General features: G+C 46.0%; 1 protein-coding gene across 1 annotated transcript; it reads right to left on the reverse strand.

Annotated features, from left to right (window-relative positions):
• snky (ubiquitin protein ligase sneaky) lies at positions 1 to 26,720 on the reverse strand. Its single transcript, XM_077668156.1, has 15 exons — positions 26,616 to 26,720; positions 24,652 to 24,855; positions 24,357 to 24,496; positions 24,121 to 24,189; positions 23,025 to 23,208; positions 21,791 to 21,928; positions 19,009 to 19,136; positions 16,823 to 16,977; positions 12,700 to 12,799; positions 12,499 to 12,594; positions 11,159 to 11,285; positions 5,544 to 5,803; positions 1,902 to 2,015; positions 1,296 to 1,484; positions 1 to 87 (listed from the first exon to the last, which is right to left on the reverse strand). The coding sequence occupies exons 1-15, from the start codon at positions 26,623 to 26,625 to the stop codon at positions 13 to 15; spliced, it is 1,989 nt and encodes a 662-aa protein (XP_077524282.1). The 5' UTR covers positions 26,626 to 26,720; the 3' UTR covers positions 1 to 12.
• Positions 26,721 to 27,525: the final 805 nt, after the last annotated feature.

Consider the following 27,525-nt stretch of genomic DNA (forward strand, 5'->3'; position numbering starts at 1 on the left):
ACTGCGTCCAATTCAGGGCATGAATGGAGGACTTCCGTCACTTAGGGGCGATTCTTCGTCTTCCGATGGTTCGCAGGCGTAGCATCTCTGAAAAGAACGGTGAAAAATAAATAAAAGAAGAAAACTATTTTGACACGCCTATATACTGAAACTTTCCATACGAGTCGCTTGCATGGAATTATGGCAACATAAAATCCATATGATGTGGAAAAATATATGGGCATCCATGCGTTCTCGTGTACAGTCCATAAACTTTTTACAAAATTTTCCTTTTAATTTTTATAAAATGTGCATAACGTCCTATGGAGTCCAAGTTTTCATACGCGCTTTCTATAATGTTCACGCCGACTACATATTTTTCATACTGAATCCATAAAATTCGCATGGAAATATGTGTAATTATGGCACTCGCCTTACCGCGGCGGCTGCGTTTTTATGGAGGCAGAACGCTAAGGCGCCCGTGTGCTGTGCGATGTCAGTGCACGTTAAAGATCCCCAGGTGGTCGAAATTATTCCGGAGCCCTCCACTACGGCACCACTCTCTTCCTTTCTTCTTTCACCCCCTCCTTTATCCCTTCCCTTACGGCGCGGTTCAGGTGTCCAACGATATATGAGACAGATACAGCGCCATTTCCTTTCCCCAAAAACCAATTATTATTATTATTATTATTATTATTATTATTATTATTATTATTATTATCACTCGCCTTATGGAAGCTTTCAGCAAAGCAATGAGCACAACTAGCACAAGAGAAATAATTTTACCGCGGCTAGTTTTAGCACATTCAGCGCACCCAGCATGTCATACGCTTAAGCTTTAATAGGCTTTATATTGGCGAGATTCATCACAAAATCCACCTCCTTTACGTCTACGCCTTAAATCCTGCGTCAGTAGGAATTGAGGAAGGGGGGGGTGAGTTTGTGTCCATTATTTGGCCGGAATCCTCTTCCTAAAGAACACGCGCAGCGCTGCGCCTTTGTGTCTGTGTACAGTCCAAGGGGCCTGCTTCTAAGCACTGCAGTGCGACTCCTCTTGCTTACTCAGGGACCCTAATCTCACGAAGGCGGGAGGGAATTAAGGGCTCAACCATCCCAAACTTAGGACTGTCAAATGTGCTTAAGAGCCCCACTACACCACTTGGAAGCAAACACCTTGGGCTGTATAGTTTTGACAAAGACTGTACGTGTCTGTTCCCCGCGTACTCTTCGCCTCTTGAGCGGCTTTGTCTCCGTTAGGCTAAAGGCGAACACGGCGGCTTCGCGAGCCTACAAGGAAGCGAGGAGACTTCTCTCACCCCGATCTCGCTCCAGCAGACAAAGCAGTAGACGCAGTGGCACACTTCTGTGGGACACAGGTACGATGCACGGTCCTCTGGGTCCCCGCACACGAGGCAGCAGCGCTGGTGAGCCACGCCCACCAGCTGGAGAAACCGGTAGACGCGTGGCGCCATCTTGCGAAAAAACTCAAACCAGCCGACGTCCAGCTGATGCAGTCGCGGACGAGCGAATCAATGAATTAGGCAGCGAATAAAGGTCAAAAGCAATCGATCTAAGACTGTAATTGCATTTATAAAAACGTTTTACAAAAACTACAAAAAATTCACAGGTCCCCCTATTTCCATTATGCGATGGCAATGCGACAGCATTAGCTGCTGTTCCTGCCTTTACCGGAAGTGACGTCACCTTCGGTCTTGTGACGTCTCCTTTCTGCAGCCAATGGGAATGCTGCCGTCTTGGGATGTCACTCACCTTCAGCCAATGGGAATACTCCTGTACAGTGGTGTCACTTCCCTCCAACCAACGGGCGAATTTTATGACCAATGACTAATTTTGGCCTCACGGGGCTAAAAGCAAAAGTTCTTCAGGAAAATAAATGCAGGAAGGAAACAGGAGGCACTCACGTTGAATTCCCGGTCGCGCACCAACTTCCTGATCCTGTGTCGCACATATCGCAGGTAGCCCGCCCTCTGCTTCAGCATCTTGTTGTACAGGTGCAGCACTCGTTTCTTCTCACGCTTAGGTGACGAGAGAGAGAGGGGGGAAAATGCATTGTTAAAGAGCCGGCAGGGCAAACGCACACTCTAAACACTAATACGCCTATCGAGAGTAAGAAGGAAGTAAGCTGTCCTCTAGCCACCGTGCAAGAATAACATACTTATTCTTGCACCATGCTTCTAGCGGACCCCCTCTTATAAAAGGGAGTGAGCTAGAGGACAGCCGACTACTTCCTTTTTGCTCTTTTCTGTTCAGAGTGTACTCTACTGGAAATGGCGCTCGTGCATTGTGCGATGAGAGAATTCGGAGCCCTCCACTACGTCGCCTCTTCGTGTCTACCTTCTTTCACTCCCTCGATCCCTTCCCCGCACAACGTGGTTGAGGTGTCCCCCGATAAACGAGACAGTTTATTTGTTTTGCTTCCCTCGAAAACTCAGACACCCTTTGGGGATGCTCGGCCATATCATATCAACACGCTGCTATCGATCTTTTATACGCTGTTCGCTCTGTTCGGATAGCCCCGATTGACTCGAAGAGCCCGAAAAGACGAGCAGTGCGTAGAGAGTTCATTCCTGCAAATACGACTTATTTCACAATTGCTCGTTAAATCAAGACAGAAAACATGAACTCACTCTACAAACGAAAGTTGATGCACAAGGTAATAAATTTGCGCTGAATATGCTAGCCTCGCGATCTCCACACGCGTTGCAGAAAAGCAAACTAGCTTGAAATGTTCATTGCAGTCATAATGACGATAAAATTATTATAAAAAACAAAACTAGCTGTCTTTTCTATGTCGTTCATACCTTTTATGATTGTTTAGCATTTGTAAAGCACTAGGGTACTGCGCACACAGTGTCGTCCATTTCTAAAGTGGACACAGCAGCGCGCGATGAAGTTAACTCGCAGCTCCGCAGAACGTCACACAAAATTTATGCTCATAATAGAGACTTTTAGCATCCCTTTTATCACCAGTGATACCGCTTACTAGTACCGAGTACCGCTATCCGCGAATGCGCATACGATCCCGAGGTGCGGACGCGAGGTGCAGGTGTGGGCATGTGGGCGCACGTGACTTCTAGGGACCCTTGACGCGTGCGAACTGACGGCTCGTCGTGGCGGCAAGTGGTAGCGCTTACGGTAGACGCTATGCTTGAAGGCTATTATTGTGCAATTGCATGAGAAGGACGAGGAGGAAAAACATTTATTAAGAGCATAAACACTGGGTGGGTTCAGTAGGAGAACCCATTGGTCGCCATCATAATCCGGACCCTCTCGACCAGCGATTTCTGGTCGAGGCGACTGCGTCTATTGAGGGTTGCCTCCCAGCACTCTTGTATTGTATCGGGATTGCTGTCTAGGTCTGTTTTTTTTTTTTACATTCCCAAACTGTGTGAAAGAGAGTGCCAACTGCTCCACAGTAGGGTCAGGACGAATCGTATCTCGGACGCAATGGTATGAAACTGGGAAACTATGACAGTTCCCCGCGCTGTCTGTGCTTTTCGATATAGTTCGCAAGTATCCACCTTAGGGCACATACGGCGTCACCTCAGAGGAGTATTGGTACAGTGTTGAGGGCAATCCTCCCAGGTGGATCAGATATGTAATAGCGGAGCAATTAGTTATTAGCTTCAACCCAAGCTTAGCTACACGACTGCAATGGAAAGGTATATAGCTGTCACAGAAAATTTGTAGTTGAAAAAAAAAATCGTCCTGGTTGCAGGTTCGGACCTGGAACTACCGTGTCTCAGGGGCAGTCTCTGTACCAACTCAGCTAAGCAGGATGGCTACAAAATAAATCAGGTTTAAGCATGAACAGAAATAGTTCATTACTACTACGTCTTGCCTCTGAGTGTGCCCTGTGTAAAGTATTGTGCCGGGTGCCAAGACTACTTCCATGAGCACGAACGGGTTAGAAATTAGCGCTTGTACTGTTCTTCCCACATGTGCGTTTGTCTCCCACCTACGCTACAGTGTTTTAAAATGGTCCACCAACCAGCCCAAACAGTCCACGCTCTTGCTATGTCCTGCTTCGACTTACAATCTATGTATGGTAGTGCCAGTTTTCACCGCAAAGTCATGTTTCATGTCTCCAATGAGCTCATGATTTCGATTAAAATGAGTGTTTGGGGTACTTGGTTCATACTTGATCATAAGCGGGAAGCGCAAAAAAAAATGGTATGCAGCACAGCATTAACGTAGTAGAAGATAGGACGGGCGCTGACCACCACAAGGTTATGATGATGCTGAATTTTTTGGCGCAAGGTAGTCAGTGGCCAAAGAGCACCATGGCACAACGTGTTTTTTCGTCTTCTCAAGGTGGGGTCAGAACCCTTTTCCCAAGCATTTCACCCTAAAGATGCCGAGCACCAGGCAGGGGAAAGCTTGCACCCATTGTATCCCCAGTGGGTACCCGGTGGCACTGGAGATCGAACCCCGCACTACCCGCATGCGAGGCGGACGCTAAAACCACTAGGCCACCACTGCGGTCACCAACAGGGTATTGTGAAGCGACCCGGCACATTATAAATCCATAACACAGATCACGTGCCGTTCAGGGAGCCAACGAAGCGCCAAGGCATAAGGCAAAAAGGAAGAAAAAAAAACTACGGTTCTTTGAATAGATGAAAGAACCGTACTTTTCTTCTTCCATTTAGCGTTTGGCCCTCGTGCTTCATTGGCTCCTTGATTGACACGTGATATGTGTTATGTATTCATACCTAATAATTCTGGACAAAAGCGTTTTTGAACGGAAAAGAGTTTATAAGCGCACATTTTTCATATATTGTAACATTTCGCTATAAAAATCAACATATACATGCATCTCCCGTCGGTAGGCTTGCATTTTTTGCTATTCACATTTTTGCTGTCGTCAAAAGCGTTAACCCATTGGTTTGCTATAGCATCCCTAACAGCCCGATGCGTGTGATTGAAATATTGTTAAGAAAGGTTTTCCTGCACATCGGAAGACACGGGAAGCGGGCAGAGTGAGTGAGGGAACAAACGCTGTGGAATGACATCCTATTCGAAATCAAGAGGAAGAAATGGGCTTGGGCAGGGCATGTACTGCGAAGGCAAAATAACCGCTGGTCCTTAAGGGTAACGGAGTGGATTCCAAGAGCAGGCAAGCGTAGCAGGGGGCGGCTGAAGGTTAGGTTGGCGGATGAGATTAAGAAGTCTACGGACATAGGGTGGGCGCCACTGGCAAAGGATAGGGTTAACTGGAGAGACATGGGAGAGGCCTTTGCCCCGCAGTGGGCGTAGATAGGCTGATGATGATGATGACTATGATGAAGACCTTACAATTTTCCAAAATTTTCAAAATTTTTGTTCGAGAATGTCGGACATACATAATGCGCTTAGTCGCTTCACAATAAGCAGTTCGTAGTCAGCGTCCGTCCTGTCTTCTATGCTGTGCTGCGTGTCGTTTTCTGCACTGCTCTCTTATGATATGTCCCAAGAATCTCCTCCTTCCCTCCGAAACCTCAGTCCTCACCTCGCCTCACTGCTGCATTGGCTTTGGAATGTGTAAGCCAGCGGTTGCTCACCTTCCTGAAGAAGTAAGCGCACACAGCCCTCCTCATCCTGGCCGCGAACAGCTGGGCGAAGACCAGAGCCACGAGTGAGGCGTAGACGAGGTACAGACGCAGGACGAGCCGGCGGGACGTCCGGACGGGCCGCGGAAGGCAGTGCGCGTTGCTGGCGATGCGCTCCAGTTTCTCCTCGATGTCGAAGTCCTTGAAAAGCTTGCGCACCAGGTTGCTCACGGCTCCGGTCCCGAAGACTTGCAGGGCGATGCGGTGAAAGCCTGCGATTCAGCGTTGGTTCGAGATGGACCAAACTTAAGAGCGGGTGAGCGGAGTGTTTTGCGAGACGAAACAACCTCGCGGTTAAAGAAGCGCTCGTAGTGAAAGGGATCCCAGCGGATACATAATAATAATAATAATAATAATAATAATAATAATAATGATAATAATAATAATAATAATAATAATAATAATAATAATAATAATAATAATAATAATAATAATAATAATAATAATAATAATAATAATAATAATAATAATAATAATAATAATAATAATAATCAGCCTGACTGCACCCACTGCAGGGCAAAGGCCTCTCCCATGTATCTCTAATTGACCCTCTCCTTTGCCAGCTGCGCCCACCATATTTGCCAGAAAACTTCCTAATCTCATCCGCCCACCTAACCTTCTACCGTCCCCTGCTACGCTTGCCTTGTCTTGGAATCCGCTCCGTTACGCTTAACTCTTCGGTTACTTTAACTGTCTTATCCATATTGCTAATGACATTGCCGGAGGAAACAACTAAGGGAAAAGGAGAATTTTAGAATAGGCTGCTCAAATGACAGAACAACTTCATTTGAGGATGGTCGGTCATCAGGTGAATATTCTAAGACCGGTTGTTCTGAATCACATAGCTTGATCTCAACGAGGCATCCCGCACATCAGTGCTAAAGCATCGTCTTTTTGATTGCCCTCTGCGCAATGATTCACTACTCAGAGAATAGCGATTCGCCATAGATAAATCAGAAACGAGGGGGAAAATATGAATCCGAAAATCTAATCTACGAAGCAATGAGTGTGTATTTTGTTGTTTAAGTGACATTAACACTACAAAAAAGAGCCAAAATCCGACCATTACGAACAACATAAATTGGAATGCATTGTCCTAAGTGCACCTTAAACTTCGTAGAATCGGTTGTTCTCGGCAACGAGGGGAACGCTCGCTCGCTCTCCACAATCATACTTTCCTCATTCGAGGACCTCCTCTGAGCTAACGGGGCGGAACGGACGCAGTTCTCACCGCCACACAAGCGTCAATCAAGAGGAGAAACTACCGAGCGGTAGCAGGTACAAGCGGGCTACTACCAATTCCAGCGCATCCTGCACATATTCTGTCCCACTCGTTTTCCATCGCAGTCTTCCTCCTGCAGAGCTGCACCGACCCTCTTGCATCTCTTCTCGGAGTACCCAGAACCGCCTTGTCTTTTCCCCACTCCTCCCTCCCCTCCTTAGCTGTGGGAAGCACGCTTGACTCGCATAATAATAATAATAATAATAATAATAATAATAATATAGTCAAGAGTTCGACGGAAATCCGTCTGGTCAGGCATGGTGATGCAATGAAGTGAAGTAGCAGTCACTGACCATAGTCGAAAAAAGAAAGACGTTTCGAAACCCGTACGGGTTTCTTGTTCACAGTGAGCAGGACAAGAGCGGTGGCGAATTTATATCCGGAGAATGTGACGTAAAGATCGGGCGTAGATGCCTGGCATGGGGCCAGCGTTCTTGTTTAATGTTGCTTGTGATGTTTGGATGAATAGCGATTCCAGCAGAAGGCGCGTCGTCAGGTTTCTTTCCTTAGATAAGATGGAGGCATTGGCCCAGTCAATCTGGTGGCCAGTGTCGTGTGCATGACCCGCCAGCGCATTTGTGGCATGCTTTTTGTTTTTTACATCACGTTGGTGGTCCTTTATGCGTCTTGAGAACTTCCCTGTCTCACCGATGTAGGCATGATTGCAGTTCAGGCATGGTATTTTGTAGACGACTTCTGGAAACTGCTCATTTGGTAGTCGGTCTTTCACATTCATTAGCTGATTCCGCAGCTTGCTGACAGGCATGTGGGCCACGCGTAAGTCGTATTTTGAGAACACACGAGACAACGCTTCGCTGATACCAGGCATGTATGGAATGCCTGCTCGTGTTCGATACGTCCTACAATCAGTGGTAGCTGGATGTGCAGCTCGTTCTTGTAGCTTTGATATGAAGCGGCTCGGATAACCGTTGGCTGACAGTTCTTCGTGCACTCTTTTTAACTCCTTTTCTTGATCTTCTCGGCTTTTGCAGACACGTGTCGCACGTTTGGTCAGTGATGTGACGACGGAGGCTTTGTGCGCAACTGGATGATTGGAATGAAAATTTAAGTACTGGGCTGTGTGCGTAGGCTTTCTGTACACAGAGAACGAAAGGCGATTGTCCCTCCGCTCGACCAGGACATCCAAGAAGGGAAGGCGGTTTTCTTGCTCAAACTCGGCCGTGAACTTCAAGCTTGGTTCAACACTGTTTAGTTCATGTAGAAACCGCGACGCGTCCTCTTTCCTTAATATGCAAAAACAGTCGTCGACATACCGGTAGAAGACCTTGGGTGCTGGAGTGAAAGCATTCAATACCTTGTCCTCTAGTGCTTCCATGACGAGGTTTGCTGTGGTGACCGATATGGAAGCGCCCATCGCAGTGCCTTGGGTCTGTCTGTAGAATTTTGAATTAAAGGAAAAATACGTATTGCTTAGGCAGAACCGTAGCAGTGTGCTCAGCTCTGGAACGTCGAAGGGCGTACGACTTGCCAGATTGCGGTCCTTCTCCAACGCTTCCTCGCACGTGGAAACGGCTAGGTCAACCGGGACACTGGTGAAGAGTGCCGTGACGTCGAAGGAGACCATTACGTCCTCTGCGTCCAATTCCAAGTCATGCAGTTTCTGAACAAAATTTGAAGAGTTCCCGATGTACGTCCTAGTCTTTCCGGATAAAGGGCTGAACACTTCGTGGAGGTACCCCGAAAGTCGATACAGTGGCGACCTTGTGAAGACCACTATCGGGCGTAGGGGGATTCCAGGCTTGTGGATCTTCGGTAGACCGTATATAGCAGGAGCCGAACCATTTGTGCATAGGAGGCGGTAGTAAAGTTTCTTGTTATCCGGGGGCACGAGCTTAAATAGGCCCGCCAGCAGTTCTTGCAATTTTGTTTGCAATCTGGCCGTAGGATCGCGTGGTACAGACAAGTAGGTGCCGTCGTTCAGTAAACCGATCATCTTGTCATTGTATTCACTGCGGTTGAGCAGGACGGTAGCATTCCCTTTGTCTGCCGGTAAGATGGCAATCTCCGGGTTCCTTCTGAGGTCGCGTATGGCTCGTTTCTCAGCCACAGAGAAGAGGGGCTTATGCCGCCACTTCGAGAGAACGCCAATGGCGCGAGTGCGGGCTTCATCTCGGACGTTCATAGGTAGCAGGCTTACCGCACGCTCAACCGCACAGATTACCTTTTTCTTTTCTGGTGGGCGATCTGTATTAAAGCTCAAACCGCGGCAGAGGACAGAGGTTTCAGCTGCGCTTGGCTTATAGGAGGAGAGGTTCACCACAACCTGTCTTTTGTTCTCTTTCCTTGGAATCCGAAGAGCATCAATCTTCTTCTCATGCGATGCCTTGCAATGCCGTTCTCTTACTGCTGCCGTGTAGTTGGCGTGCAGTTGTACGTCCGGAAAGCGCTCTTGGACAATGTATTCGAGCTGTCTCCGCGCGAAAAACGAGTCGGTCTCGAGGCGCTTTATCTTCTGCCGGCATTCCTGAACACGTGCAAGTACCAGTTTTCTTTCGGCGTGTTGAATGATCTGGTGGCCCCAGACGGAGTGGACGGGAGTTTTGAGACGGAGAGACTTGGGTACCAGGTTCTCCCACCTGCATGTCAGGTTGAAGTCTAGATGGGTCTTGAAGGCTGCGACTCTTGAAGTTAGTGAAACAAAGCGACGAATCTTGGTGACCACGTCTTGTCCGTAAATGCTCCGAAAGTTCATGTAGTCAAGAGTTCGACGGAAATCCGTCTGGTCAGGCATGGTGATGCAGTGAAGTGAAGTAGCAGTCACTGACCATAGTCGAAAAAAGAAAGACGTTTCGAAACCCGTACGGGTTTCTTGTTCACAGTGAGCAGGACAAGAGCGGTGGCGAATTTATATCCGGAGAATGTGACGTAAAGATCGGGCGTAGATGCCTGGCATGGGGCCAGCGTTCTTGTTTTAATGTTGCTTGTGATGTTTGGATGAATAGCGATTCCAGCAGAAGGCGCGTCGTCAGGTTTCTTTCCTTAGATAAGATGGAGGCATTGGCCCAGTCAATCTGGTGGCCAGTGTCGTGTGCATGACCCGCCAGCGCATTTGTGGCATGCTTTTTGTTTTTTACATCACGTTGGTGGTCCTTTATGCGTCTTGAGAACTTCCCTGTCTCACCGATGTAGGCATGATTGCAGTTCAGGCATGGTATTTTGTAGACGACTCCTGGAAACTGCTCATTTGGTAGTCGGTCTTTCACATTCATTAGCTGATTCCGCAGCTTGCTGACAGGCATGTGGGCCACGCGTAAGTCGTATTTTGAGAACACACGAGACAACGCTTCGCTGATACCAGGCATGTATGGAATGCCTGCTCGTGTTCGATACGTCCTACAATCAGTGGTAGCTGGATGTGCAGCTCGTTCTTGTAGCTTTGATATGAAGCGGCTCGGATAACCATTGGCTGACAGTTCTTCGTGCACTCTTCACTTCACTTCACTGCTACTTCACTTCATTGAATAATAATAATAATAATAATAATAATAATAATAATAATAATAATAATAATAATAATAATAATAATAATAATAATAATAATAATAATAATAATAATAATAATAATAATAATAATAATAATAATAATAATTAAAATAATAATAATATTATTAATAATAATAATAATAATAATAATAATAATAATAATAATAATAATAATAATAATAATAATAATAATTGGTTTTGGGGGAAATTAAATGGCACAGTATCTGTCTCATATATCGTTGGACACCTGAAGCGCGCCGTAAGGGAAGGGATAAAGGAGGCAGTGAAAGAAGAAAGGAAGAAAGAGGTGCCGTAGTGGAGGGCTCCGGAATAATTTCGATCTTTAACGTGCACTGACATCGCACAGCACACGGGCGCCTTAGCGTTTTTCCTCCTTAAAAACGCAGCCGCCGCGGTCGGGTGACTCGCATTATCCTCAACAGGTTTTCACTGCTCCAGAAACCAAAGTTTTGGGCATGGGCAATAGGGTCTTGGACTAATGGCTCCATCCGGGCATAAAACATCACCTACACACGGCTCGAGAATGTTTATCCCCTCACTCACTTGGATCACTGCTGAGGATGGAACTCATTGTATATTTTGGGGGCTGTCATTGCTGTGCGCTACCTTTGCTACCAGCACGTTCATAGCGACCAGATGTCGGGCAGTGCTATGCCATGTGTTGTGATCTTGAGTCGAACAAAAACGCTTCACCTTTCGATAAGAGGCGGCTCATTCGAGAGCAGATCACCCGTGAACGGGCGTGCATGGCAGTGCGTACCTTCCTGGACAAACTCGACCTCCGCGTTGCGCCGTATTATGTCCAGGGCGTCGTAGATGAGGTAGTCGAGGCCCAGCACGATGCTTCCGAAGGCCACGTGCACGAGTTCGGAGCCGACGCCACGCATCTGTCGAGTTTGTTGCCCCTCTGGTTAGACATTTGGCGATGCGCGTTGTTGTATGCACTTCTTAGTCCGGCTGGGAGGCTGTCAAGGTTCAACTGGTTTCCCCGAAACTTTTGCGAGTACGATTGGCCTAGACAACCATTTAACGGCATCAAGAGCAGGGATAACGAACAGACCGAGATGTGATAGGGAAGTGACCAGTTCAGGTTGTAACCTTAATAGCGCAATTTCAAAGTAGTGAACTCGCATGTGTAAGGGGTAGGTCAATATTTTCCAAGCCACATGACCTGTTTTTGACCCTTGTACGTGAATCAGGATATTTACGACAGCGTGAAATCTCAAAATTTGTGGACTTTGAGGAGGAATGTAATTCTCCTGCCCCAGTACCTTGTACCTTGGTGCTTTTGTAGGTGACGTATGTGCCGGACAACACTGGCCATAACCACTCCCTGAGGCCAGGGCATTTTCAGCTACCCTGTAATAATAATAATAATTGGTTTTGGGGGAAAGGAAATATTGCAGTATCTGTCTCATATATCTTTGGACACCTGAACCGCGCCGTAAGGGGAGGGATAAAGGAGGGAGTGAAAGAAGAAAGGAAGAATAGGTGCCGTAGTGGAGGGCTCCGGAATAATTTCGACCACCTGGGGATCTTTAACGTGCACTGACATTGCACAGCACACGGGCGCCTCAGCGTTTTTCCTCCATAAAAACGCAGCCGCCGCGGTCTTTATGGAGGAAAAACGCTGTATATGACGGAATTTTACAACGCCAATGTTGGGGGTTAGCCTCAGCGCCGTTACATTCCATGCCGTAGCCGAGAATCCCATCCATTACATTCAGAAAGCCATATTTCAGACACTTCTTCTCTCCAGCAGCTTAAAAAATCCTAAATTTCTACCAAATGAGAAAAGCTTTGTTCTTAAGGTTCCCTAAAACTCCCTAAAATAATTTTATCAAATTATTACTCTTCCCTTTCCTGAAAAAAGTAAATTCCCCGAATGGAACACCACTGTCATAGTCAGCGTCTTCTTGCCGTGTTTGCCCCCTGCGCTACATTAGAGCTATATCTAGATTTTGCAACTAATAGGGAGCGGCTTGCAGCTTTACCCGGTCCTCTTTCCATGCAGCTGCCTCTTTCTGCACTGGCACCGCAAGTTAAGAACTATGTCTCAAGCCAAGCCAGCTTTTCAAACGTAAGGCATGAACAACTCACCAAAGCTGTGTATTCGTGCCGGGAGAAGCGAAATTCAAGGGGGTCGTAGATGTCTATCGCCTCGTATCGCTTAAGAGGCAATAGGGTATCCATCCCCTGCAAATAGAGACCATGCAACTGGTAATTAGAACTGCGCATTCCTGATGACTCAAGCCGCCATTAAGCGTTGCTACTGCGCGCTGAGTTAGTAGACCTACCAACCTTTCTGGCTCGCCTGTCGTCGATCTTGCAGAAGTATTCGGTTACGTAGATATTGTCAAAGGCCAGGTCATCCAGATATTTTTCCACGTAGCCCTTAGCTCTGCAAGGGGAACAGAAGACTGCTTAACGGGGCTTGTCATTCACTGGCATAATTGTTTCTGAGTTCATGGCGAAATAGTATCGCACGTATAAAGGACGTTTGCTTGAACGTTACAAAAGATAGTCGACCCGACTTGTTTGGTACGAATATGCTCATCGGGCTTGTGAAAAGATTAGCGGGTGGGCTTGATTGACTTCTAAGTCGGCTCGCTTGCATAGGGCTCATGAAAAAAATAAAAAAAACGTGCAAAGACAGAAATGAGCAGCACAAGCCTAGTTAAGCCTTTCTGGCTTTTTGCCTGTGCACCCAACAGCACCTGATGTTGAATCAAGATCAAATAAAAAATTGCCAGTAGCTTAGCTCGGCTGCGCCAGGATATACGTAGCGAAAGCTAAGGCATAGCTTTGTTAGCCTTGGTTAATCTTGATTGGAAGTGCAGGTTAGTCTGGTTGTCTGGCTAGTTGTCACGTGGTTCGTCACGCGGTTGGTCACGTGGTTGGTCACGTGGTGCGGTGCGACCACGGTGGGACTGCGAGCACCGCGAAACTGCAAGTTCTTGTCCAATGTAGCTTTCGCTACAAAAAAAACAAACTAGATCACTGCGGTAACACCTATTGGAGTAATGCGAAAGCATTGACGCCTCATCGGCACTCGTCGCCTCTGTTTGCTCCTCTTTTTAGACGTTCTCTCTTTCTAGTGTCCCACAATGGCTGCGGACACGTTTCGATTACACGAAATTGCCGACATAGCCCAGTTCGCTCACTCTACAAAAGCTCCGTGACGTGGGTGATCAAATGATTGCCCGAATCACAGCCTAAGAACCGCGGTACATTTGTCATCACCCGTATCGTTAATGTGGCAACATAGCTTCGCCTCAATAAAGCCGATATAAAGCATCCCTGCACCACAATCAGAACGACCTATAGAAAAGATATGGGACTGCTGTTATTAACATCGACAGAGCGACTGCTCCACTTCGGAGCTCGCAACACCATCGAGAAATTCATCGAGGCACACTTCAAGGCTCAAGTCGTCCGACTGGCAACCACACAGACAGGAAGAAGTTCAATTCAATTCATTTTACCAGAAGTCTGGAAGGGTACCGGGGCTAAAAGCTTGAAATCACAGCTTGACATTGCCCGGAAAACCTCTACAAGGCAGTGCCGACCTAGTTACTAACAACAATAATTAACAGAAACAATGAAGAAGTCGATAATAGCAGACACTGTACAATAATAACTTTGCGTAGTTTTTCAACATACAAACAAACTTAGTTTACTACAAATAATAGAAGAATACTTTATACATACATACTAGAATAAAACTGCAGATTTATACAATCATAACTGAACCCAAGATAACGTAAAGGTAAGAGAGATAATAGATCAGTGAAGCAGATATATATCAAAACACTACTATTTATAGGTTGGAAAAATATTCTCGAATTGGTTTCATTGAAATTAGCTGGACATATTGATGTTGACTGAGTATTTGTGGGAGGTTGTGGTGCAATGACTGATATTTGTAGATTGCGCGGAGATTCGGAGTATGCCATTAGTCAGTACTACGAGCAAGTATAAGTGTTTTTTTAGGTGGAAGACTTGCGGTTTGTACTAAACAATTCTTCTGCTCAGTAGTCGAGAAGAAGGAACTTAAAATGCGGAAATTGTATATGTTATTAGCTCTGACGATTTTGTATGAGGAAAATAGCTTTAGTGTCCTCAATAATCTTAATGTTGAGCGTCCCCACAAAATTCTTACTAAACAAGTTATCCCAAGTCTATGAACGGGATGTGTCAAGTCTACTCCAGGAAACATGCACCCAGCCACCAGGCACTAAGACAAGCAAGATGAAAGGAAAACCAGTAACACTACAGCATGCAAGAAGCAGTATTCTACGTCGATGCCGTGGGTCCCAAAGGACTATTAGCCATAGTGGCGGTTGTGCACAAAGGGCAGACGATCGATCAACTTACAGGCAGTCAGATTCGACACACAAACAGCATAAGAGGAATAACACTCGCGTCCACAAATCCTGCCCCGCAATACATACTCACAGACTCAAATTTAGCATATCCAAACTTCACTAATGGTAGATGACGGAATCGAAGAGTCACCGCTCCTTGGCTTCGGTGAGTGTGAGGTTCCGTCATGTATGTCATAACGCGACCCTCTATTCAATTGTCCTGTCTGTTAATTAAGAGTAGAGTTGGTTTATGGTTTATGGTTTATTAGGGCTTAACGTCCCAAAGTGACTCAGGCTACGAGGAACGTCGTAGTGCAGGGCTCCAGATCATTTCGACCACCAGGGCTTCTGTAACATGAACTGACATCGCACAGTACACGGGCCACTAAAATTTCGGCTCAATCGAAACTCGACCGCCTCGGCCGGGATCGAACCCGCGTCTTTCGGGTCAGTAGCCAAGCTTCTTAAGCACTGAGCCACCACGGCGGCTAAAGGGAGGGTTACCTTACTTGCATCATCTTCTTCCTCCACACTAGACAAGCATACGTTGACGTCAAACCTGGCCACCAGGGTAGAGAGTTGAACGAGTTGGCACACAACTCAGCCGGAGCCTTCCTCCTCCGGGACCTCGGCTGAGGTACCACAGAATTTCACCTGTGCGATCCGTTCACACCGTTTCTAAGTACGCAACCTGCGCCGAGGTAGAACGCTCACGGCGACAGACTAACGTTCACAGCACGTAAGCAGTCTTTTAGTGCCCTCTGAGTTTTTTTCTTTCGGATTTCGCCTGAATCGAAATAAAGCCACTGCCCTTTGAAAGAGTTGTACGAACCTCCCGAGCCTTTTCTGCTGTGTCCAACAACAATCTACCTCGACGGTCGTGAAAGGGCACGTCGTCTGGTGCGCTGGACGACATATGCGGTACGTACACGCCTGTAATGGCTCAGTGTGCGCTGCAGCTTCTCCATGCGATATAATACATGGGTCGTGCTGTTTCACTGCATTTAATGCACCTGGACATAATTAAAAAAGTTAGGTGAATGTATTGGTGGATACCGTCACCACATCCAGATCAACAAATGATGACATCGCTGGGATTTCGTCTGCACCTGCCACATCTGCTGCTCAAACCAACGTCGTCGCTTCAACGGACGCGGTTTTGCGCCGTGCGTCTCTTTCCATCATTCCTCCTCTCTGCTGTCTGCACGTGACAGTGATCGTGTCCTATTCCTTTGTATGCGCATTTTCGCTTTCTATGCAACTTTACTTCGCCAAAGGGTGGTAGCCTGCTCTCCCGTGGGTGCAGCCTAAGCCGAGGGCTCGGGGGTTAGGCTACCGGACCTGGAACGGTGCCGTTGGTCGGTCACATCCTCGGCCGCCAGGCTGATGAGTTTTTCCCTGCGTAGCGGGGTCCTCGCTTCGCAGCAAATCGTCCCAAGCTGTTCCATGATTGAACTCCGCAGCCCCAGGGGAGCTGTTACATTCTATAGTGATGCATGCCAAAGTACCTTTAGCTCCGCAGTATTTACATACCCTGCCCTCTACCTTGTGCTGATTTTATATACCTAAGATTTCTGGCGAAAAGTAGATGATCGTTTGTATCTTCCTCCAGGCCATTGCTTCCTTTGGTGACAGTGATTTGTCGAGGGGAGGGGGGTAAGGCTACAGACTCAATAGAAGGAAATTACCACCCGCTCCGGTGTAACGTCATCACTGTCTAAATTTTGCGTCATACTGTCACGTCATCTCGCATGTCGGCGGCCCGGATTCGATTCCTACCTAGACACCAATTTTCTTTTCTTATTTTTATTCTAATAACTCATGGCGTCCATATGGCCAATGTACTCACATACCTAGTTACGTCACAGGGGACAAACCTCCGACGACCCATTTTGCGGACAGTTCCGGAGTCAAAATAGCTACCTAATGCTTTCGCATTAATAATATGACCAGTCCACAAAGAACCGAGGGCAATAACTGCCAATTAAGCTGCTAAAGACACACATACCTTTACCAAAAAAAAGCCAATCAGCGAAGCGCGATGCTGCAAGACTTACTCGAGGACAGCGAAGAGCAGGACTGCTGCGAAGATGCGACTTAGGGCGATCGAGATGAGCGCGAGGCTTTTGTGGCGGTGCTCGAACTCCTCGTGTACGCCCCGGGCCAGGTCTTCGGGGCTGACGACGTTGATGGCGTCCTCGGGCATTATCAGCTGCGTGCAGGGTGACGCCGAGGCAGACAACACAGGCGCCTGGTTAGGGGGCATCTTCGATGTTCTTAAAGGGACACCGAGAACTAATCCATCCAATATTGTTCAGAGTAAAAATCGAGCCTGTGCGTGGCTCTGGCTATCTGTACGTTGGCTGGGCAGCAAAAGATGCATTCAGCGGTGAAAAAAATGGTATAAAAAAATTCTTTCCCTGCCATTCGAATCAAACTAGTCACATTAAAGCGAAAATGACTGTGATCCGCGTTGGAACGTGAATATCGATGTAGCATAGCCTCAGGGAACCGTGTTCCTGTCTTCAAATCATTTTGTTTTGGTTGCAAAAGTACCACTGGTGGCCAATGGATACCTGTACTTTGATTTACAGCAAAAGCTCTACCCCTCAGGGTGCAACTTCCGATTTCGATGTGGATGAGACAATGACCTTCAGTGCCTCACAAGGTCAAACCGAACTTAACTGCATGGTGGTATGGCCCAAGCTATAATAGTATGGCCACGTGATCATAACCATGTCCACTGGGTACGTAACCTTGACCTTCGACTTTGACCTTGACCTCAATATCAACTGTGACCTCTGAACTTTGCCTTCCGGGTTCGAACCCGACAGCGGCGGCTGCGTGTTTATGGAGCAAAACGCTAAGGCGCCCGTGTGCTGTGCGATGTCAGTGCACGTTAAAGATCCCCAGGTTGTCGAAATTATTCCGGAGCCCTCCACTACGGCACCTCTTTCTTCCTTTCTTCTTTCACTCCCTCCTTTATCCCTTCCCTTACGGCGTGGTTCAGGTGTCCGCCGATGTATGAGACAGATACTGCGCCATTTCCTTTTCCCCAAAACCAATTATTATTATTAATTATTATTATTGAACTTGGCCTTGACATTTGATTTGTGACAGTGGGCACCACGTCGACAATGACCTTATATGCCTCACAAGGTCATATCGAACTTAACTGCTTGGTGATATGGCCCAAGCTATGGTAGTATGACCACGCGATCATATGTCTATGACCACTGGGTACCTGACCTTGAATTTTGGCCTTCACATTTTATTTTTGTAAATCGGGACCATGCTTAACCGACCTTTCGCTCGCATAACTAGGTTCAAGCCACATCGAACCCCAGCCATTTTTTTTAAATTTTTTCCTCATACAAGCTGCGTTTTCAGTTTTAGCTTGTCTTTGTCAATAGAACAAGCTAATTTATTGGTACAGACCAGCTCAATTGGTGAAATAATGCGAATAAGTAAGAATTAGTAAGTGGATTAGTGTCTATTAGTTGGTGGATGAAGGCGGAAAAGTGTGCCGGGTTTATAACCCCATATGGTATAACTCCAATGGAAGGTACTCAAACATTCTAGCCCTAAGATTTTCAAATTTGGCTGTGCTGAATACGTCACAGCCTTCTTGACTAATCCGGAATTTCATTACGCAGACACCTGGGGGCTTTTGCATGACTACAAACCAAATGCTATCGCACTGAAAGATGCGCCGTTGTCCGGCAAATCCATCTTCCTCGGGCAAAAATTTTGCAAACTGGAAAAATTTAAGACACTGTTAGGGAAGTATCGAAGATAATGGTTCATTATTCTGACATGTAGCAAAATATTACTTTTAAAGTGTTTCCAGCGATTACATCGAACAGTTAAGACTGACATAAAAAAACCAATGGCGAATGCTTTGGAAGATAGCAAAACCGTCAATAAAAAAAAATACAAGACTACCGTCGGGTGATCTGTGGATTTATTGATATTTATAGTGAAATCTTACATTATATGAAACAACTGCGTTCGTAAACGGTTTCCCGCTCAAAAATATTTTTGTCCAGAATTGCTGGGCATGAGGGCGCCAGAATAATTTTCACCGCCAGGGACTCTTCAACCTGTACTCAAAGGCACGGTGTTGGTCGCGGCATGTGCCGTGGCAGCAACTGTAGAAGTAGATCGCGAGCTTCTCAAGAACGCAGCGAGATATTGGAGGGAAAATTGTCTTAAAATGTGACACACGGAACAACCGACCGACCTTGTATTGGACGTTGACCCTGAAATTGGAGTCGAATTCCCGTTTGACGGCCTCCATGGCCGAGATGCTTTGACCGAAGCCAGCGTTTATGGGCTGCAGGCCGTCGCAAGTCCTCTTTCCCAGAAAAGCTGCACAGGGGAGGGGAAGGAGATGTGGAGCACAGTATTAGTTCCCGATGTCATTACTGGTACTGTATATACTAGTGTATGTCGTCTCAAAATTATCGAAAAATTACAGGTTCGAACTTAACTCTGCTTATGAGCGGAAATTAGAAAGCCTTTCCCTGTCCTTTCTCCCCCACTTTACATTTTTAATTTTTAGATTGTTATTTAGATTTCTCATTTTTTATTGATTTTAGTTTTATTTTATGCATTTATTATTATTTTCCTTATTTTATTTGTTTTATTTTTATTTTTAATTATTTATTTTTTTGTGGTTTTTTGTTTCACTACATATATGCTGCTTATCACCTGTTGATTGACAGTTCGTGCGGACAACTTCCGTCCACAACCTCCGTCCGCGCCACTCATGAGCCAAGAAAGGCTTTCGCCTTAATATCGCCACCGCTACGCAATGGCATTGGAACAAGTTACCAGGTGATTTTGTTTTTACCTTAAATCATGACGCCTTTGTGCAAGAACTAAACTGTTTTTTTACAAATAAATTCTGAATAGGAAGACTCGATTCCTGCTAATGCTCAACTTCGAATTCTCTGTACCTTTTTTCCCATTTTGCCTGTTGTTTTGGATTTGTGTTGCTTGTAAAACTATGTGCGGAGTATTGTTTATTTTTAACTGTACACCCCACCCCCCCTCCCCTATGAAATGCCTGAGAAGGGCCTTTAGGGTATGTAAATAAATAAAAAATAGAGCAGTTACCGGCGCTATTAGTAGGTAATTGTTAGTTAAAGTGTACAGTCTTTGTCGAAAGTACGCTGCCCAAGGGGTTTGCTACCACGCCGTGTAGCGGTGACTCTTTAGCACATTTGAAGGTCCTAAGCTTGGGAGGGTTGAGGACTTAAGCTCCTGCCGCATTCGTGAGGTTAGGATACCTAGCTGAGTACGCAGGAGGAGCCGCGCTGCACGGGTCAGAAGCAGACCCCTTGAGCTGTATACTTTTGACAAAGACTGTACATGTTCCTAATCACCACGGTGAAAAATAACATCATCATTATCGAAACTGAGTGTGCTGCAGCTTAGAAACATTCATTTTCTTGCTTTACTTAGATTTGTGACGTTTTTGAGAACACTGCCTTTGATTTTTGACGTCGGTGTAGGGAATAATGCGAACGCGTTGACATGCAATGCATTTCCGTCAGAAGGAGACTTGTGTGGCCTTTCGTCGCAACATTTTGTTTCAAGATGTAGAGTATATGGTATATTTACAACACGCGAAATGGTTCAACCGGCTCTTAAAAGGGGGAAAGTCGGTTTGACAGCGAAGCGAAACAAAGTGCGCGAAGCTGGAGAGGATGTCGGTGTCATGCGGTGTCATGACCAGAAGTCGGTGTCATGCTTCCCGGCAAAGCCTGCATTTATCCGCTTTAAGCATTTCTTGTGTTCCCTGTAAGTATGACACATACTGTACACGTGCGTTCTTGGTAATACGGAGGTCTCTTCGGCGTTCTAACTTTCCTCATTAATTCTGTAAAAAAATCACCAAGGCTTCTAGAGGTTATACGCGAGCACAAACAGCGGAATTTTATTGTGAACGTACAACTACTTCCTAATTTTTTCCTAGGTAAGGCTGGCGAGGAGTTTGACACCGAAGTTTGCTCCGTATTATTATCGCCCCGACTGTACATGCTGTTTCGCGTCATAGTGCCGATGCCGTGTTCCGCAGCACTGCTGCTTGCCTTTCGCAACTCCGTGTGTCGATGTGTTGCCAAGATGAATTTTCTTATTTTGCTTTTCCTTTATAAGAGCGAACTCGAGAAACGACCCTTCGATACGTAGCAACACAATATCGCAAACCTGGAACGTGTCGACGACCATTCTTGGCTGTCAGAAGACCAGTGGAACTACGCTTCATTTAGGCCAAACCTCACTCAACTCACACAAGCCGTATCGCACGAATTTCATACTTGTATAGCTAGCAGCATTTAGCTTTATGAACACCACGACACCTGGCTAATAATAATAATTGGTTTTGGAGGGAAAGGAAATGGCGCAGTATCTGTCTCATATATCGTTGGACACCTGAACCGCGCCGTAAGGGAAGAGTAAAGGAGCCTGGCTAAAATCCTTCTTTTTCACTCGGGCACTCTGCCCATGCTCGCCTCTTCTCCATCAACTTCACTGAATGAAAAGAGTCAGCTCTTATTGCGCATGCGCAGTTTACATTAGTGACGGGCGCATGCGACAGATGGCGGCAGCTGTCAGGCTAGCACGCAATCTTTGTTGGCGCCTCTGAACTGGATAGCGCCTACTTTCATCGCTTGTTTTCAACCAGTAGCAGCCGAATTTTTGCCACTCGTCAGAGGGCGCCACATCTCCTGAAGAAAGGCGGATTCTAACGTGATCCTAACAACAAGTAGCTGTTTGATTTTGCGACTAGCGCGCATCTTGTTACCTCACCTGAAGTTATGTTTGCAGACTGGAATTGGAATATGTTTTGAAAATCACGGCTAATACAAGCATGTATGCTTGCTTATCGAACTGATCATAAAGGCTTAGTTTCAGGGGTGGCCATAAATATCGGTGTTAGGCGCTCTGACACCGTGCGTATATGGCCTATTAAGTGGAGGATAAGAGTGTCTTGAGGACACGCTTGCTTCACTCACTGCTGACGAGGTGGCACAAGATGGTGAGTTTCATGGGCCAACACAGGAGGTATCCCAGGAGGGACAGCGCTTCGAAGCAACGGGCTTCGGCCGACTTGAACGCGTTGCGGCAGGATCGTACGCCCTGGGAAAAGATGCCTGGAATTAAGGAAATATTTGTCTATTTAGTCCTTGTTGGCAGCTATAATGTCGAAATTAAACTGACTTGTTTGCTAACGTGTGTATTCGGGCCTATCCATAAGCCATATCCAACTTATATACAGCAAGTGCCAAGGCAAGTGTTAGACCATACAACGCGTTAAGGAACTGCACATGGTTCATTACTTTAATACGAACTAATGTGTAATAAATATTATAATTGAAAATAAAATTAAAATTGAATTTAATTAAATATTTTAATTACACAATTAATATTATTTTAATGTAAATTTCTAAAAATGTTTACGTAAAGCTTCACAAAGCTAAAGTTTGTGAAGCTTTAGGCACTAACGGGACGCAGTAGGTTGTGAAACACACCAAAGAACAAAGCTCTGAAACAATTTCGACGATTGACACCGAAAAGTCAGTGCACAGGCATTTTCTTTTGTGCATTTTCCTCTAGGAGCACCGCACTTGCATATTAATGCGTAAGCACTAATCCAATGGGTACCAACCCCCAACAAAATCCTCCGTTGCTTGTTCCCTCGTCTGTTCGCAGCTGGCCTAGTGCGAGCGCTCCGTCCCGCGCCACTGCCTGCTTTTCGTCGTCTTCTACGTAACACAAATTCGTGCTTTCGCACTGATTCAGATGCAGTAAACATGCTCAGAAGTCTTTTGTTCAGGAGGTCATGATGCGATGTCCCCGTTTCGAAAAAATTTGGTACGCCGTCCTAACCATGACAATTTACATTGAACTTTAAGTAAAACATCTTTAACATTATTGTTTACGTTAAACATAGCCGTGTTTTACTCCTACACTGCGTACCAGTCTGATTGTGAATTTTGGAATATGATATATAGGTGTTTTGTTTTTTAGTTGCATGTCAGCCTTGTTCCTGATGTTCCTGCATTCCTATCCTCGCAAATTGTAACGTAGAGAAAAACGCGTAACAACTGGGAAACAGGTCTATGAAGTTAAATGTGTACTTCTGGAAACTGCGCAACACGAAACTTCCGTTTTCGGTATTCGCAAAAATGCGCAATTTCGAGTTGCCGCGACGAAGAGGCGAACGCGTGTCCCCCCCCCCCCCCTGACCTTCGCAGCGAAGCTCGAGTTTCTTGGCGTAGTCGGCCTCGATCTCTTTGTCTCGCTCGATCTCCTTCTTGAGCTCCTCGTACTTCTCGCGCACCAGCTTGGAGCGCAGCTCCGAGTCGGACACCTTGTCCACGTACTCAGCGTCCGCCTCCAGAGCCTTCGCCTCTCGGCCGTCTCCGGACACCTGTGCAATTCAGGGGGGGGGGGGGGGGGGGGGTGCACTTTGTTGACCTAAAGTGCAGTGAGGCGGAAGCCTATAGCGCGGTTTTGCTGCTTGTGTCGCTGGTGCGAGGTGTAGATGTTGATTAAATACTGCACAATTGTTTGTGAATCTTCAAATTTCTTTATTCGTAGTAGGCTGGAGCGCAGGTGCATTGTATGCCGGCGCCTTGCGCATGCGCTGTGGATTATCGTATACTGAGTTCCCAGTTACGACATCCCACACCAACCACTATTACTAATTAACTGAACACGCATTAATGAGTAAAATAATCACTGTATAACTGATTTAATAATCAATTAATCGACCAATTGTCATTAGGTGATTAATTGCTAATTTCCTAATTAACAGTTGATTGATTACTACGTCACTAATCACTAATTGTAGTTCGAGCACTATATATATAGCTACGACATACTACACCACTGATGACCTCATCAGTTTGACAGCTATAGTGTGACACTTTTCTGCGAACATCCCCGCTGGAGAGTCATGAGCCTACAAAGGCTTTCGCCTTAAAAGCTTGCACCGTTTGAAAAGGGTTTGACCCATCCTTGAGCAATTGAATAGTGCCGTGAAAATGTGACGGCTAAGCCAATCGGTGGGGCTCAATTCGCATGGATGATTAGCGATTTTGTTTTTCAAGCTTCCGAAATTCAACTTACGCCGAATGAGAAGGTCGTTTCTAGCGATTTCAAAAGGAAGCACTTAGAGTACTTATACATAGTACACTTATTGTACTTATAGTACAAATGGCTGCATTCATAAATAGTAAGTGCTGATATTAAGCAGGGCACCCCTAGTTGCCGAATCGGTAAACAAGACCAACAAGTTGGCGTCAAGCGGCACTATATTAAAAAAATAAAACTTCCTCACCTCGGCCTCAATCGGTTTGACCTCTTGATCGATGGCAGCTGTCTCGTTGTGGATGACCTTAGCCTGCTCCTAAAGGTCGCGTAAAAAAAAAGGAATAATCAACTCACAGTTATTGTTTCACTGCATTATCATCACCGTCGTCAGTACCGACCGAACCATCATCACTACCCAAGCCTCTTCACGTCCACTTTACACGGGAATGCACCAGAAACAAGCGAGGAAATTCGATGACTCACATCGAAGTCCCAGATGATGCGTTTGATGGGCTTGTACATGAGGAGCAGGCGTTCTTTGGTGTGGTTGTAAGAGAGGGCGCCCAGGCACATGAAGGAGTCCACGGCGATCTTGCTGTTGATCATCATGTTCTCTATCGGGCCTGCACGCGGAAGTCGCTATGAATGAGGGTATAGTTTCGTTCTTCTTATTTTACCTTCTGCAGATATTATGAGCTTCGCTGGTGTCGTAACTGTTTTACTATAATTGCTCGAAAAGCAAACCCTGTGGCCTGGTATCTTTTGAGCGACCCTGTACCTTGCAGTATGAGGGAGACGCTGGCGGTGACCATCGCCGACCGCCCTGCCTTGCCGCACAGGAAAGGCACGAGGAGCCAGGCGATGGCACGGGCGCGGGCAGACAGCGCGTATCCGACGCCGGTGAGCAGGATCACAGCGGTGCCCATGACACGCAGAGTCAGCGCAGTGGTGAACAGCTGGCGCACGATGCCCCAGTAGAAGACTGCACTCCCGGCGTGCGTAAGAAGACAGGGGCGATCAGAAGCGAATAAGGCTACTTCGCTTTTACATGTTAAACAACATTGGGCAAAAATTTTGAACATTGGAAAACTGCAAGATACTGGTATAGAGTTATTGAAGGAAATGGTCTCATTCTTCCGATGTGCAGAAAAAATTGAAGTTGTTCTATCGCTCACATCGAGCAGTTCAGCCTGCCATAGAAAATCAATGGGGAACGCTTTCCGCGAGAGCTAAATTGTTAATAGAAAAGAATTCAAGCCTGTCGACGGGAGATCTGCGGTGATATTGCTTGTTATAGTGAGATCTCACAATAGTATGAAAAATTGTGCTATTAAGCTATTGCTAGATTAAAATTGCTTTTGTCCAGAATTGTTGGGTATGAATGGGATAGCAAGGCCACGCTACCTTGTGACGCCGTCATAACCTGCTCAGCGTGGCAGGTGGCAACATGGCCGCCGGACTGTCAGCTATGTATCCACCATGGTAGGTGGCAACTAAATTCGTGATTGGTCGAGAGAGGTCACATGGTTTTCTGACGACATCATAATCTGTCCATCGGGTTGGGAGCAACTTATCTTATAAAGAGCCACCTAGAGGGAAACGAAATCAAAAAGAGAAAAATGGGGTACATGCAAATGTCGGCAGCGTCTTAGCAAAGCGGATGCCTTCTGCTGCAGCAAGCAGTCAGAATATGGAGCTTGATGCACCGACAGTTGCAAACTAAATTGACGCAAACACGCACAGCAGTTGCAACAGAAGCTCCCGCAAATGTGAAATCTGATGCCAGCGCATTCAATTCTGAAGGCGACTTAGGTGTCCCTTTATTTTTTGTTTTTACGCACTGCTTTTTTTTCATATTCTCGTACAACCAAAGAGCCTAGCTACATACTGTTATTTTTGTGTTTGGCCGAAGAAGCCGAACTGCCGAAAAATAATTGGCGCGCGATTTTGCCTTCGATCATCCCAAGCACATCACGCAACACGGCATATACATATGATATGAATTCAGCGTAGTTTTCAAGCTTCACAGTTTGGGAGCGTGTAGCGCCTCTCGCGTGTACCGTGACTTCATGAGAACTGGAACGAACAATCTTTGGGGAATCCTTAGGTCCTACTTAAGAACCGAAGTATCTCCAGATTCACACAGAACCTGAAAGGGGCATATAAAACGTACCTATCTCTACAGGAATATTATTCATGCATTCATCTAGCTCCTGCTTCAAGAATAACTTTTGAGACTTGATTCTATCGGACCTGATATAATTAGATGGCCTTTCATGGTGTCTGTGCCATCCAGAATTCGTCATAAGCCGATAATCTATCTTTGTTAAATGTCTGATAAAGCAGTGCTCTCATAATATTGCGAAAATAAAGAGTGCACTAAAATTTTTAGAGGGATTAAAGCAAGTTGCTACAAGTTAGTAAGGTTCTCCTACCGCTTGCTTTCTGCCTGGCCAAGGAAATGCTGATAGCAAAACACCACTGCTTAATAAAAAACCACGCGTCCTAAAAACACTGATTAAAACCATTATTAGACCGCCCATCACTCTTGACTATAGTCTTGCCTTCCTATTTCCGGAACGCCTCTATACGTCTTCCTGGTATTCATCGTAAGGTGTAAACCTTGAGAGATAGGCAAAAATATTACGGTTGCATTATATGGCATTAAGAAAGCGAGGGGAAGCTTCCAACAGATTCTCTATATTAGCGAGAGCAATCAATATTTTTTTAAGTATCACTCACAGTAGCCCATAAAGAGGCCGAAAACAAAGCCGAAGACGACACGCAGCGCCCTGCATTGTTCGGGTTCGCCGAAGAAAAACTTGAGCACCGGCACGGGCACGTGATGCTTGCTCCCTGCGTCAGCAACGGCCCGCGTCTGTCTGATGGCATACAGACCGACGTAAGAGATGCAATCATCATCAGCACCACAACCACCTGTGTCACTTTCGTTATCATCGTCTCAGTCTAAAATATTAACACTCACGTCTCATATTTCTTGTGTTCTCTATTCCAGGTAGGTAGTATTTCTTCTATTTTTAATACGACACCATTGGAGTTGTCACGACAAAACCCGGCCAATGTCCCGAGACGAAATTCGTTAATTGGTCGTTATATATTTTTTTTCACATACCCTATATAGGCCCTTTTCAGGCATTACATAGGGGGGGGGGGGGGGTTGTACAGTTACATATAAACAATACTCCACGCATGAAGACAATATCACCCGGTAACTTGTTCCAGAGGTGAACGGCAAGAAACAATGGTGAATGACTAAAGAGATGGGTACGTGCAAACATGGGTTTGGTGAATGACTGAAGAGATGGGTACGTGCAAACATGGGTTCGATTTTGAGAGCATGATCTAAGCGCGGAAAGATACGGTGGGCGGGTCTAATATAGTATGAAGCGAATGAAGAGTGACTGTGATACAATCTGTGAAAGTGGGATAATAGTGCCAGTATTCTCTTTTCGAGTGATGGTAGCTTTATCGACGCTTTGATTGCCGTTATGCTGGACAGACGTGAATAGTTCTTAGTTATAAATCTCGCTGCTTTATTTTGTATTCACTCCAGTTTGTGAATTAAGTACAATTGGTGCGGGTTCCAAATTAAAGATGCGTATTCGTATATATATGTCACGCGACCTTGCAA

The sequence above is a fragment of the Amblyomma americanum genome, chromosome 5 (assembly GCF_052857255.1).
Source record: "Amblyomma americanum isolate KBUSLIRL-KWMA chromosome 5, ASM5285725v1, whole genome shotgun sequence".
NCBI lineage: Eukaryota > Metazoa > Arthropoda > Arachnida > Ixodida > Ixodidae > Amblyomma > Amblyomma americanum.

Coding starts and splice junctions, on each gene's coding strand:
- snky (XM_077668156.1), bottom strand. Junction 21,929..23,024: donor ACTCGAGCTTCGCTGCGAAG/GTCAGGGGGGGG, acceptor CCTTAATTCCAG/GCATCTTTTCCCAGGGCGTA. Junction 12,800..16,822: donor CTGCTCTTCGCTGTCCTCGA/GTAAGTCTTGCA, acceptor TTCCCCTTGCAG/AGCTAAGGGCTACGTGGAAA.